This window comes from Hippichthys cyanospilos, chromosome 1 (assembly GCF_059441005.1).
Source record: "Hippichthys cyanospilos isolate Australia breed blue-spotted pipefish chromosome 1, RoL_Hcya_1.0, whole genome shotgun sequence".
In the NCBI taxonomy this organism is placed as follows: domain Eukaryota; kingdom Metazoa; phylum Chordata; class Actinopteri; order Syngnathiformes; family Syngnathidae; genus Hippichthys; species Hippichthys cyanospilos.
Window position 1 is genome coordinate 17,171,454 of NC_142369.1, and position 12,135 is coordinate 17,183,588.

Below are 12,135 nucleotides of genomic sequence, written 5' to 3' on the forward strand. Positions count from 1 at the left end.
TCAATCATTGCAAATAGAGTCGCTTTTTCTTTTCATTTGCGCTTACTTTTTGCTGCCATCGCTTAGATTATTAGAACCTGATATTTGTGAATCCAGCAAACCTTTTCCATCGCTGTGTCTGGTGGCGCTGAAGGCTGCGAAGTGGGCTGTTTTGTGTTTTAGGGACACATAGTGCCCTCCAGTGTTATGTGACTGTAACAGCACGTTGACCTGACGTCTAGTTTCATAAGTTTGATTTGACATTTAGTTTCTGCCTTTCACTTTTCTCTCTGCTTACGGTCACGCAGCCCACGCACACAATTTACAGTGTTTCTTCTTGTGATATATGTTACGCTTTCTTTTTGCATCAAAGCCCATCTTTCGCCAGCAATTGCTCACCTTCGCCTCTGAAAAAGTGCGTCCTCTCCCTTTGCCATCGTTACCCTGCGTTGCCTTGGAGACAGATGGTGTTACTATAGCGACAGTGGGCCCTCGCTAAGGGTAAATGACAGGGTTTGCTGGGTTCAGTTCGTGTCAGACAATTGCTTCCCCGCGCAAGTTGGCATCACAGTCATTTTCCCATCATGTGCCGAGTGAAAGAAAGGAAATGAAAAAGGCCAATATAATATACTGTACTTGCTTTGATTAGGCTTTTCTGTTCATTAAATATTCCGAAGTATGTTTCCTCACCTCCTTTCTCTCTATATTATCTTTTCCTTTCACAGAACCAGAGAATAAACAACTCCCAGTCTGCTCAATCATTGGCCACCCCTGTCGTGTCAGTAGCAACTCCAACTCTGCCAGGACAAGGCATGGGTGGTTACCCGTCGTCCATCTCTACTTCTTATGGTACAGGTATGAACAGCACATTACTACTGCGATAAACTTTGTGATTGGACATATTTTTTGAATTAGACCTTTATACTTCAATAGCAATGAACTCATTCAATCCCAAAGACATACAGTATGTCCACATTGTTTTAAGAGTCATGACATTCAATTCCAGTTATTTGTGTTTTGTTTCTTTTTTTTTTTTTCCAAATGGTTTCAAGTGTTTAGCTAAAAGGTGTAAAATTGCCCGGTACGATATTAATCAAGTTCTAAAGCACTAGATTACTCTCAGGTAATTAAGTACTAAATGATTGATTACTTTAATCTTGCTTACCTGCATAAACACGTGAAGTACCTGAGGATTTTAGCACTTTACTTCAGTACTTATTACATAAAAATCATCAATTACTTTGGTAAATAATCACCTAAAGTCATTGATGAGTAAGTGCTTAATTAGTTAAGTAATTGAATACTTTTGAACTAATTAACTCAAGTAATGGATCGTTTTAGTACTCAATTCGTTTAGTAACAGTTATTTTCTTTTAGAACTTCATTTTGCCAAGCATTTGAAAAAATATAAGTATAATATAATACATATTATATTATATTATATATATTATACTTATATAAATATAAGTATAATTTCTGGAGTCTAGAAAAAAAATAGCTGTTAAGATTGCGTGAGTTAATATGATTGAAACGATATGATTAAAACAAAGACTTCTCTGACACTTTTTTCTTATGAGACTAGGCAAAACGTAACTGTGAGTTATTTATGGCATATGAGAAGTTTCTAACACAATGCCTTGTAAAAATAATAATAGTGTAAAGGCGGCGCATCTTAAGCCCTCAATTTTAAAATGTTGTACAACATTTGAACAGAAGAGGGTGGTATTGTCAAACAAATGATTACTGAGGTTGGGAATGGCGCTGTGATTTTCTACCAAATTGAATGCTCTTTACAACTTGTACACATTCCTCACGCCACTAATTGTGACTTTGTTTTAATCCTACACAGAGTATTCCCTAAATAGTGCAGACCTGTCCTCGTTGTCCGGCTTTAACAGTGGCAGTTCCCTGCATCTGGGCTCAATGAGTGGCTGGCAGCAGCAACACATTCAGAACATGCAGCATTCGGCCCTGGGACAGCTCGGGTGAGTGGGACAGCTCCAGTCCTTTTGAAATGCATGGTTCATCACATAAGGATGACGTCACAAGCAATAGCCACAGAGTGTGTGCAGTGGTACCTCGATCTACGATTTATGAGTTTAAAAGTTTCTCTCGCCTGACTTTGATTCGTTTGTGAAAAATTGCGACAAGTGCTATATGGTGCCAGTAAACGCAGCTCGACTTTCTTCACAACAAGCTCTATGTCAAATCATGTTCAATTTCCAAAAAAGATAATAATTGAATTACATTCCCTGTTGAACGGCAGTAAATGCAAATGAAGTTGAAAACACCATAGATAGGCTTAGGTGAATAGTTTCAATGATTTGCTTTTGTAACTCTTTAAACAAGGACCTGAATAAATTATTTATCAACAAACAGCACTAATAGAATAAAACAGTGTTCATATATTATTTGTCCTCAGATAAAAAAAGACTAATGTTACTGCAGTCAACTGAATATCGGTAACCATCCTCTCCGCGTGTATTTGTGTATCGTACTGCCCCCTGGTGGCCTGGAAATCCAAACCACCACTACAATGAATTAATCATAATGTACAAACCGTTTACGTTTTTGCATTCTATTTTTGTCCATCCATCCAACCATCCATTTTTTCTAGCTGCTTACCCTCATTAGGGTCGCAGACCCGATTGTGCCTATCCCAGCAGTATTCTGGCAGTAGACAGTGGACACCCTGTACTGGTTGCCAGCCAATTGCAGAGCATAAAAGGACGAACAACCATTAAGATCCGATCACACCTAAAGAAAGTTTAGAATGTCCACTACACCTGCCGTGCATGTTTATGGAATGTGGGAAGAACAAGCGCGGGCTCGGGGAGAACATGCAAACTCCACGCAGGAAGGAATTGAACTGGTGTCCCTTAACTGTGAGGCGGACGTGCTAACCACGCTTCCACCGAGCCACCCTAATTATGTTTGTATAGATGAAGCTATTGACATGCTCATCTTCTTACAAAACAGATATCGGTCTTTTGGAGGTTAGAATCGATTAATGACAATTCCATCCATTTCCATTCAGAAAGAGGTTTTGTGTAACGGGCATGAGTCGAGGCACCACCGTACCGCGTTATCACCCATTTTCTCAGGCCTTCACAGCACAAATATGACACCTCTTGAAAATAGTCAAATTAATGCATGTTTGTGTGCTCTGTATCTCTGTAACACCTTTCCTTCCCTCTTCCTTCCTACAGAAATTGCTCTAGCTCTCACTTATGTCAGGGTTCAAATCTCTCCCTGCCCTCTACTCAAAGCCTGCACATCAAGTCCGAACCTGTTTCTCCTCCTAGAGATCGCACCAGCAGCACACCGGGGGGCTACGGAGGTGGTGGGGTAGTACCCCCCCAGAACCCCTCATCCCGCCAGGACTCGGGCCGCTCCCCGGTCGATAGCCTGAGCAGTTGTAGCAGCTCCCACGAAGGCAGCGATCGCGACGAGCACAGGAACGAATTCCACTCCCCTCTGGGACTGGCCCGGCCCGCCCTGGATGAGCGCGGGAGCCCCTCCATCAAGCGGGTGCGCCTGTCCGAGGGGTGGGCCACATAATAGCGCTGCCCTCTCCCCAACGTAACCCCACTCCCCCCAAAACAACTACAGCCCCCTTGTCAGTATCACAATCGTCTGACAGCCCCTCGCAAAAGTTGACCATCATTTTGTTTTTAATTTTTTGAGTGTGTGTGTGTGTGTGTGTGTGTTTGCTTTACATATGACATCACATAAAACGGTGGGCTCTTGTAGATGTCATTCGGGGTTTGGGGGGTGGTTTTTATCCTACTTTCGGTTGGGGAACTATGCATAAATTGCTTTGCGTGTGGATAAAAACAATCACAAATGCATATATGATTACACCTGTGTATATATATATGCATATCGCCAACAAAAATAGTCAGGTACTCTGTTTCATACAAGTTACAATTCACCGCAGAGAATCATCAGTGACTACAAAAGACAAAAAAAACATTATCATGCGAGTGAGTGCGCGAGGACAACACCTTAGCACTTGACAAACATGCGTGTGTACAGTATCAGTTTCATCGCTATGTACCGTCTCCCTTGCAAAAACTAGTGTGTGTTCACATTAGATGATGTCATGTTGCAGGTTCAACGTATTTATGTAAATAGAGGTCAAAAGGAGGTGGTAAAGAAGTTGCAGGACATTTCAAGATTTATTTACTTGGTAAAGGAAAAGCTAATATGCAACATTTGAAGGACTGTACAGGTCACGGAACCCAAAACATGTTTGGAATTTTTGGTGTGTAAAAATTGAGGTGAGAGAGAGGTGTGGTGTGACGCCCACTCTCTGATCAAAGAGTTAGGTGTAACAACAAGCCTCTGGATCTAGTATTAACTATCAGTATTATTAAAGGAAATAAAAAACAAAGATTAAAAAAAAAAAAAACAGTTGTACGATACACTTGCTTATATTTTCATATGAAAGGATTACAATGCAAAGCATTTTTGTGGCTTTTTGTAGTTTCTATAAGCCAGAATGTGTTTTTGATAGCTTTGCTAATAAGAGAAGGATAGTGCACCTCACCCTGTTGGGGGGATGAACGGGCTTTGGAGCCCTAAGCCATGAAACAGACCGAGATCCAATGCTTTGCTGAACTGTTTTATCTTTGTAGAGGTTTGTTATTCTACGTGTATTTCTAATTATATATAATTATGGTAATATTAAGAATCTTTAAAAAAAAAAAATCTGTGAAATTAACATGCTTGTGTATAGCTTTCTAATATATAAATATATATAATAATTTTTTTGGGTTGGTTTCTTAGTGGAGTTTCAATGTGCAGTCGCACATGTGTTTTGGTTTGTTTCCTTTGAGCCCTGAGCAGAGCTGGTGCATTTCCTACCATTTTTGGGCTCCGACACGAGCAGTCAGTGTGGAAGCAAAGACACAAAACAAAAAGAAAAAAAAAAATGAAAAAAAAACACACCGGCTGGCCCAACACACATTTGATGTCTCACATGTTTCATCCTAAAGCTTAATTAACTTATTGAACATGGCCGTTTTGTCCACTCTTCAGTTACACAACCTCAGCTTGTCTTGTCCAAGCTGTACAATTTCCCTGGTGGGCTTTTTAAGTAATAACATTTTGCAAATGGAGGAGAGGAATAACTCCAAATCACTTGCAGACCTAATTTGATTCTGTATCTCATCAAGTTGAATTATTTTCAAACGAAACATAATTTGCTACGGATTTAATAGCTATACAATACAAGGAAGATTTGATCGCCGGTCGCTAATTTCTGATCGATAGCTGTTTTGATTACCCAAACTAGCCACTGATCTCTGCCTCTGAGTCATGTATCTGCTGTCATTTAAGTGTTATGATATTTCAATGTGCATATTTCATGCAGGTTCACTATGTTGTTACTGTATAGTCTGTGCATTCAAACAGGGGCAGAGCCTCTATTGCAGTGTTCTTCTCTCTTCTTTTGAAAAAATTCAGTACAAAAAGGTTGAGAGGGAAAAATAAAAGATGTTTGAGGCAAACTAGTGGAGATACCAAAGCCAGTGGCATTTGTGTGTTGTAAACTTATTTTCACGTTCATTTATGTTTTTATTTTGCAAGCATTGAAACCTGACAATAAAAAGAAATGTTCAAATGTACAATTTCTTTCACACTTCAATCCTGCTGAAGACCATCTTATAGTTGGACTTTGTGTCAATGCCAACAGCATTTACCCTTCTTGTGCATTGATTTGTGCGTGTGTGTGTGTGTGTGTGTGTGTGTGTGTGTGTGTTCTCAGAAGTGCATGCATCAAGAAGTCACATGGCACACTAATTAGAATCTATTTATATTCACTCCCAGCTTGAGCTGTTGCCAACATGTCATGGTGATTAATTAGTTGAAAATTAACCAAAGACATGCAAGCATATTTATATTTCCATTTTTTTTTGTTGTTGCATTTGATTTTTGTCATCATCTGTTGATCAGCTGTTGTCTTGTCATTGAGATAAGAGATTAAAAGTAAAGCTGGTACCTCCAAATGACCCAAGCAGAACCTCAGCTGATGTATTGTCAAGTCACTTTGCAGTGCAAAAGAAAGAGCATCCACCTGTACAGCCATGTGTAATAGCATCCCATCCCTCTTTGTTACTCCACAGTGTGGTTTATTTACATCTTGAAAAAAAAAGGATTTTGTTTATCTTCAATGCTTAATCGTCAGTCTGTAGTGTGAAATGTAGCTTGTGTCAAACCCAGAGACTGGGGCAGCTTTGGAAACGTTTTGTGCAGAATATGAACGGCTTTCAGCGGCATAAGCTGGCCTTTGTCGCCACTTGAGACTCGTGATGGTGTTCAGTGGTATTCCACACTTGTGGAACTCAAGGAACTGGACTGAAATGTGTGTAATGGTGGGAACGCCGAGGGGCTGGACGTACACGTCTCCTCGGCTCAGAGGGAGTTGAAGTGTTTGTACTTTGCAGAGATTTCAGTAAACTTACTGGCTTTCTTAGTTATCCTCATTACGACTTGGTGTGACTTCTTTATGTTGGACTTGTTTGTGCATGCGAACTCTTAAATGGCGCTTGTTTCGATGCGGGTTCAAAAGATCTCAACCACGTGAAGGTACAACAAACATAGTACAGCAAACAAATGGTGACAAAAACAAAGGACACTGCAAATGTATCTGGTAATATTAGGGGAAGAGCAATCACACATGAAAAAAAAAAAATAAATTCAGCAAAGCGGTTAGAAAAAAAATATAAATAAGGAACGTAATTTAATCGTACATTTCGCAAATACATAGGGCAGATTTGTTTGTTTTTGGCCTTCATTGAGCATGACTATTTGAAAACCTCTTCTGTAGCCAGATGTTTATTTTTAGTCAGATAAAAAGCAAACGATTGAGTTCTCTTGCTTTTCGTATTACATGTTTCCTTTCATAATACATGTTTCCTTTCAAACAACCGTTAAAATTCGTTCGATCATGGACATTCACAAATGGTTATTTAAATAACCTTTGATAAAATATTCTCGAATTAATAGTATTACAAATGAAAATTGTTTTATACAATCGAGGAACATTGCCATGCAGAGTCGGAAGACGCGAGCGTTCACTTTAAAAAAATCAATTGTTTTCATGCAAATCAAACGAAAATTTTAAAGTGTATTTGAGAAATGCATGTTTAAACTAATAGAACAACACGGGCGCAATTGACTTTTAAAAATAGGCCTTGGATTTGCTGCACAATGAAATTGAAACCGTCTGCTAAATAGCTAACATGTATGTATACCTAATACAGTTTATTTTTCCGAGTACCTAATTAACGTAATGTAAATGTAAAAGGTTGATTGGATAAATGCGTCAAATCATTGGAGACACACTATATAACAGTTTATAATTCCCGTTCCTCTATAGCCACTGTATACACAACAGACGCCAAAATGAACAAATGCACGTTTTTATTGCGTGAAAACAAATTAGAAATAAAGCTGTAAATAAAATATACAGGATACATTCAAAACATTGAATATTGTTAATTTGTATAAAACATAGTCACATTCCATATTTTAACGTTGCTAAAATACAAAACTACGAATAATGTATTTGCACGTATACGAAAAGTATTTGACTCAGTATTTTCTAACCAATGATGATCTTTGTCTGCGGAAAACGTGAATCTAATGGTTTAGACCTCTTTAAGCAGCTTTTTCCAGTCCACTTGTAGTCTTCCCCAATATGGTCACTAGATGTCGGTATTAAGTCGCAGAGTGGAGCTGGGCTCTCGATCCTCGTCTGGTCTGGTTAGTATGACAAAAACAAATAACAAAATAAAAACATAAAATATTTTCTTTAATGTCTTTCTGTTTTCAGGTTTTCATTCACGCCATTCACATTTTAAAGAGGTTGACTACAATTGAAGGCTATCTCAAAGAGTCAAATATTGCTCAATCGTTTATGCAATACTTGAACCATAGTGGCGGCTAACAATGGGGAAATGCTAAAGCAAGTCATTATCTTTACAACTAACAAAGATGGGCGCTAATGCTAAACACATATTGACAAATGTAAAGCACAGGATTGAAATATTTCTTGGCATGTTTTTTTCTTTCTCGTCATTGGTAGTATTTAATCATATGGAGCATAGGTTTTTTGTTTTGTTTTTTGTTGTCATTATCGTGTCTTATTATAGCCTATGCATCACTTTGGACTTAACAATACACACATGCACGCACGCGCGACGACACACGCACACATACACACGCACGCACGCACACTCCCTCTTTCTCTCTTTCAAACACAGACATACACACATCAAAACATTTCATTTTCTAGTGTCAAACACATACAAAGTTGGACAATGCATTTTGTACAGTTACATAAATAATAAAATGCGCAAGTTATTGAGAATCAGGTTAAAAGTATACTGAGCTAAGGGCTTACTTTGGGGAAATTTCATAACCAAAGATTACAGGTGGGCAACCTTATCCACCTATTGTGACTCTAGAGGCGCAGCGAGGTCGGTGACCACTCCCGACACGACGTAACATGTACAAAGTTTGCAAACTTCAAGACGATGGAAAAGGTGCAATAAGAGGTAAGGTCACGTGGCTTCTTTTTTATTAATAGCACGTGTTTCCATTGCGAACATGTGATAAATGAATGGACGTAGGTTGGAAATTTGACCTCAATCTGCGCCACGACTTACAATATACATGAATGCTAGTTAGAATTTTTATCAACATGGCTTGTGTTATTTGAATCGCTATTGAAGTTGCCATTTGTCAGTCGCCATTGATGTGACATTGCTTATTGCTAGATGCGCTCAATGTGACTGCGTCGCTCATTTGCATCATTGAGTTAATATGTTTAAATATCACAATATCAGCCATATTAAATAGACAAATCTTCATAACATTTAAATAAATTAACAGTAATAGTATCATTTTGTGAAATAAATGTTGGTAAATATTATTGCACGTCAATCTTATTGTCAATAAAGTACAACGATAAAATCATTGTATTAAATATGCATAAAAATTGAAAATAATAATAATACCGTCGGAGATTGTGGCGGTGCCGTTTTCTCATTTAAAAAAAAATCTTGTTCGGCGTTTCCATTCATCCTGGAGCCACTCTTCTACTTCTTCTCTTCGCTACAAGCAAGCTAACAGGAATACTGTATTCTGTATTTTAAGACCTCCGCCAGTTTAGAGGGGAAAAACAGAGACTTTAAAATGGGGACCAGGAGTCCGTCTGCGGCCGTGCAGGCACAAGCACACTCTGACTGGGTAGTGCGAGCTGATTTGCATATTTGGATGCGCTAATTGCCCTAGCGTATTTAAATATGGCTGCAAGTCGACGTCACTAGACGTGCACGCGCAACCTAAGTACAGCCTGAATCAATTAGACAGGGAGGTCTTCCATTATGTCCATGATAGGATTGCCACCTGACAGTTACTAATACTCAGGTGATATGTATTTGTTTAAAACGATTGGAGGAAACTAATGATCAAAATAGTTTAGTTTTTTTTTTTCCCAAACAAACTGAATGCCAAGGTTTATAAAGACGTTTTGTTATATTAATACTTCCCCTTCATATATACTCTTTGTATCTGTGGTGCAGTGGTAAGGGGAACATAAGGCACTTTTTTTGTACAAAAGAACTTGGAGGCACTCGTTAGGATTTCTGAGCACGTTCTAACACAGAAGGATGGACTTACCCCCCCGACCGTCATCATCATCACCCTCGTCCCCAGACCAACTGACTGAAAACTTTGCACGCACTTTTTCTATTTAGTGGCAGGATGGGAAAGTTGTCTCCTGCACCCCCACCCTATCTCTTCCCTTTTCCACCCCCTCCCTTTCTCACCCCCACCCCCAGCTCCGTCTATCATGTGCTTGGGATATGATCACACTGTGCTCAGAGCGGCTGCAGCATGCATCAAATGCAGGTTATTCTACAAAGTGCACGGTGTGCCCCCACCCCACCCAAGCTTTCTTTTTTTCTTAATATTTTGAACAGGATATTTGAGGGGACAACGTATGACCGCGAGACACAACGGACCTCTCACATCATTTGACTCGCCTCTGTAGTAAGTAATTACAACTTTTAAACCTTGTTGATGAGAATAGAAAAGTTCCAGAATGCTAGTTGTCTGAAAACATATACAATGTGAGGTGCTCGCGTTGTTTTGTATTGGTTTCGGGTGAAAATGTAAAAATTGTGGTTATAAATGTCATTTTGACCCACTTTCAGATACAAACTATTTTCTGTTTTGATTTTGTGCGGAAATGATCATTTTCCATAGCGCTTGACATTTTAACAACAAAAAAGAAATTACTCCCTTCATACATTTCATTACAGATGGCTGCTATGTGTAGCTAAATGTAAAAAATCCTATATTTGGTGATGGATATGGATCAAACTATTAAGATCCTTATCAGAAAAAAAACCTTGAAGTTGCACTTTAACGTCACACGTATTACGTAATTCCTATTGCTGGTTCTTAATCTAATATCACCTAGAAAATTGCCATTTGCGTATAAAGTTGCCTATTCTATACCTATCTTTTTATTCCTCAAAATTAATGAACGAGTTGTATTACACTTTTCTTCATCGTGCATAAGATGACGTGACCTCTGTTGGTGCACGTGCGTGTGCGCTCTCGTCGGAGGCCCATTGTGAAGCCTTAATGAGGTGGCCTTAATATGAGCTTTATAATTTACATTCTGAAAACGGCGTATAGAGGTGTTAAATCAACTTTAAAATAACAAGAAAATGACACTAAATAAGTACATGCATTGGCGCTTTTGACGCATTCATGCTATGTAGGCAAAATGTAGAAGATGCCTCATAGTGCAATATAATGCATGTATGCGAAAATCCCAACACAAGCGACATTGTGTTGTTTAAAACCTGTAACATTTCATTAACGCAGATAATGTGCATAGGTCTCTTTCGGCTCAATTTTACACCTGCCGATTTAGCTCCGCCTACCTCCGGTCCTGACGAGAGCGGGTACCTCTTGGATGGCGTGATTGACAAATGAATCCGTTTGTCACTCACAAATTGACATTATTTGATTGGTTTATACTGGATTGAGAGAGATTTGAATTGAAGGAAAAAGCGGCGTGCCCATGCGCAAAAATAGTCGTGTTTTGCGCATATGGTCTGAGATGTCCAGCCAACTACTTACACTTCTGAATGTGCATGGTGGGGAAACGAGCTACACGGGCACGTTTAAGGAAGTGAAGGTGCGGTTGTAATCCACGCCGCGGATGCGCAAAAAAGGGGGGACTCTTTCAGGATTTTGACGCATGATACAGCAAGCGAAAGCGTATTGTTTTTGTAAAGGCAGCCTACATTGTTACATTTCTCTCCGCTCGGATAGTCGCTTTTCTTAGCACGCATCTTCCATTCGAACGAAATTCAGTCCGTCTCTGCTTGAGGTAAAATAAAGAGGGGGGGAAAAAGCATTTCCTTGCTGAGAAAACGACGTGCACGGCGCTCCTCGCCGCACAAGGCGGACGTTTTCCCTCCAGCGCGGACGTGTGCGCGGATTAAGGAGGGAAGAGGCTGAGGATGAGAAGGAGGTGGGGGTGTGATTTGGCTTTTTTTTTTCCATGACATCATCGTATTTACATGCTCGCGGTCCGAGGCCTTTGACCTCCCTGGTTTGGTCCATATTTTGCCCAGCCTCCCCAACAAGCTCTGGGGATGCCCCCTTTACTTCCACACCGCTTGCAGAGCAAGAAGGAACGTGCGCGCCGCCTGCACATGGGACCCTCGGGCTGCGAGGCTACGAGGCATCGGCTCACTGGCTTTCCTTGACGTTGGAGGTGCACGGACAAAATGACTCTCAAAAGCAAGCTCCCGATTTCATAATCCGAAACATTTGCTTACTTATTTCCTTGCACTGTTGTTGCACTTTCCACTGGGAAGCCGGACCCCCCCCCCCCCCCCCCCCCAACCCCACCCCCCATTCCACACCATCCCTGCGTGGTGCTTCTCCTCCGGCCTCACAGGATATCTATGGCAGCTCCACGACGATTTAGAAGAGGCGAACGAGTCTTTTGTGGGATTCAGCCTTATTTGCAATGCAGATGAGGGCCCCTGTGCAAGGACGACTGCACTCTATAGACGGCCTGCTTCAACTCACTCATATTGCCTCATGTCAAGTGAATGT

General features: G+C 40.2%; 1 protein-coding gene and 2 long non-coding RNA genes across 12 annotated transcripts in view; 2 read left to right on the forward strand and 1 right to left on the reverse strand.

Moving 5' to 3' along the window:
- The window catches only part of mef2cb (myocyte enhancer factor 2cb), a 79,534-nt gene extending 73,067 nt beyond the window's left edge, over positions 1 to 6,467 (forward strand). For all 10 annotated transcript variants that reach the window (XM_088422126.1, XM_088422186.1, XM_088422117.1 and 7 more), the window contains 3 exons: positions 705 to 834; positions 1,829 to 1,964; positions 3,189 to 6,467. In XM_088422126.1, the coding sequence (XP_088278252.1) occupies positions 705 to 834; positions 1,829 to 1,964; positions 3,189 to 3,540 (618 nt within the window). In that variant the 3' untranslated portion in view covers positions 3,541 to 6,467. The remainder of the gene's footprint in view (positions 1 to 704; positions 835 to 1,828; positions 1,965 to 3,188) is intronic.
- Positions 6,468 to 7,390: 923 nt separating this feature from the next.
- LOC148429458 (uncharacterized) lies at positions 7,391 to 9,271 on the reverse strand. The gene is made up of 2 exons (XR_015866962.1): positions 9,006 to 9,271; positions 7,391 to 7,746 (listed from the first exon to the last, which is right to left on the reverse strand). It is a non-coding gene; the product is annotated as an uncharacterized LOC148429458 (long non-coding RNA).
- Positions 9,272 to 9,392: 121 nt separating this feature from the next.
- The window catches only part of LOC148429459 (uncharacterized), a 35,922-nt gene continuing 33,179 nt past the window's right edge, over positions 9,393 to 12,135 (forward strand). Inside the window, exon 1 of the long non-coding RNA XR_015866873.1 lies at positions 9,393 to 10,041. This is a non-coding gene — a long non-coding RNA (uncharacterized LOC148429459). The remainder of the gene's footprint in view (positions 10,042 to 12,135) is intronic.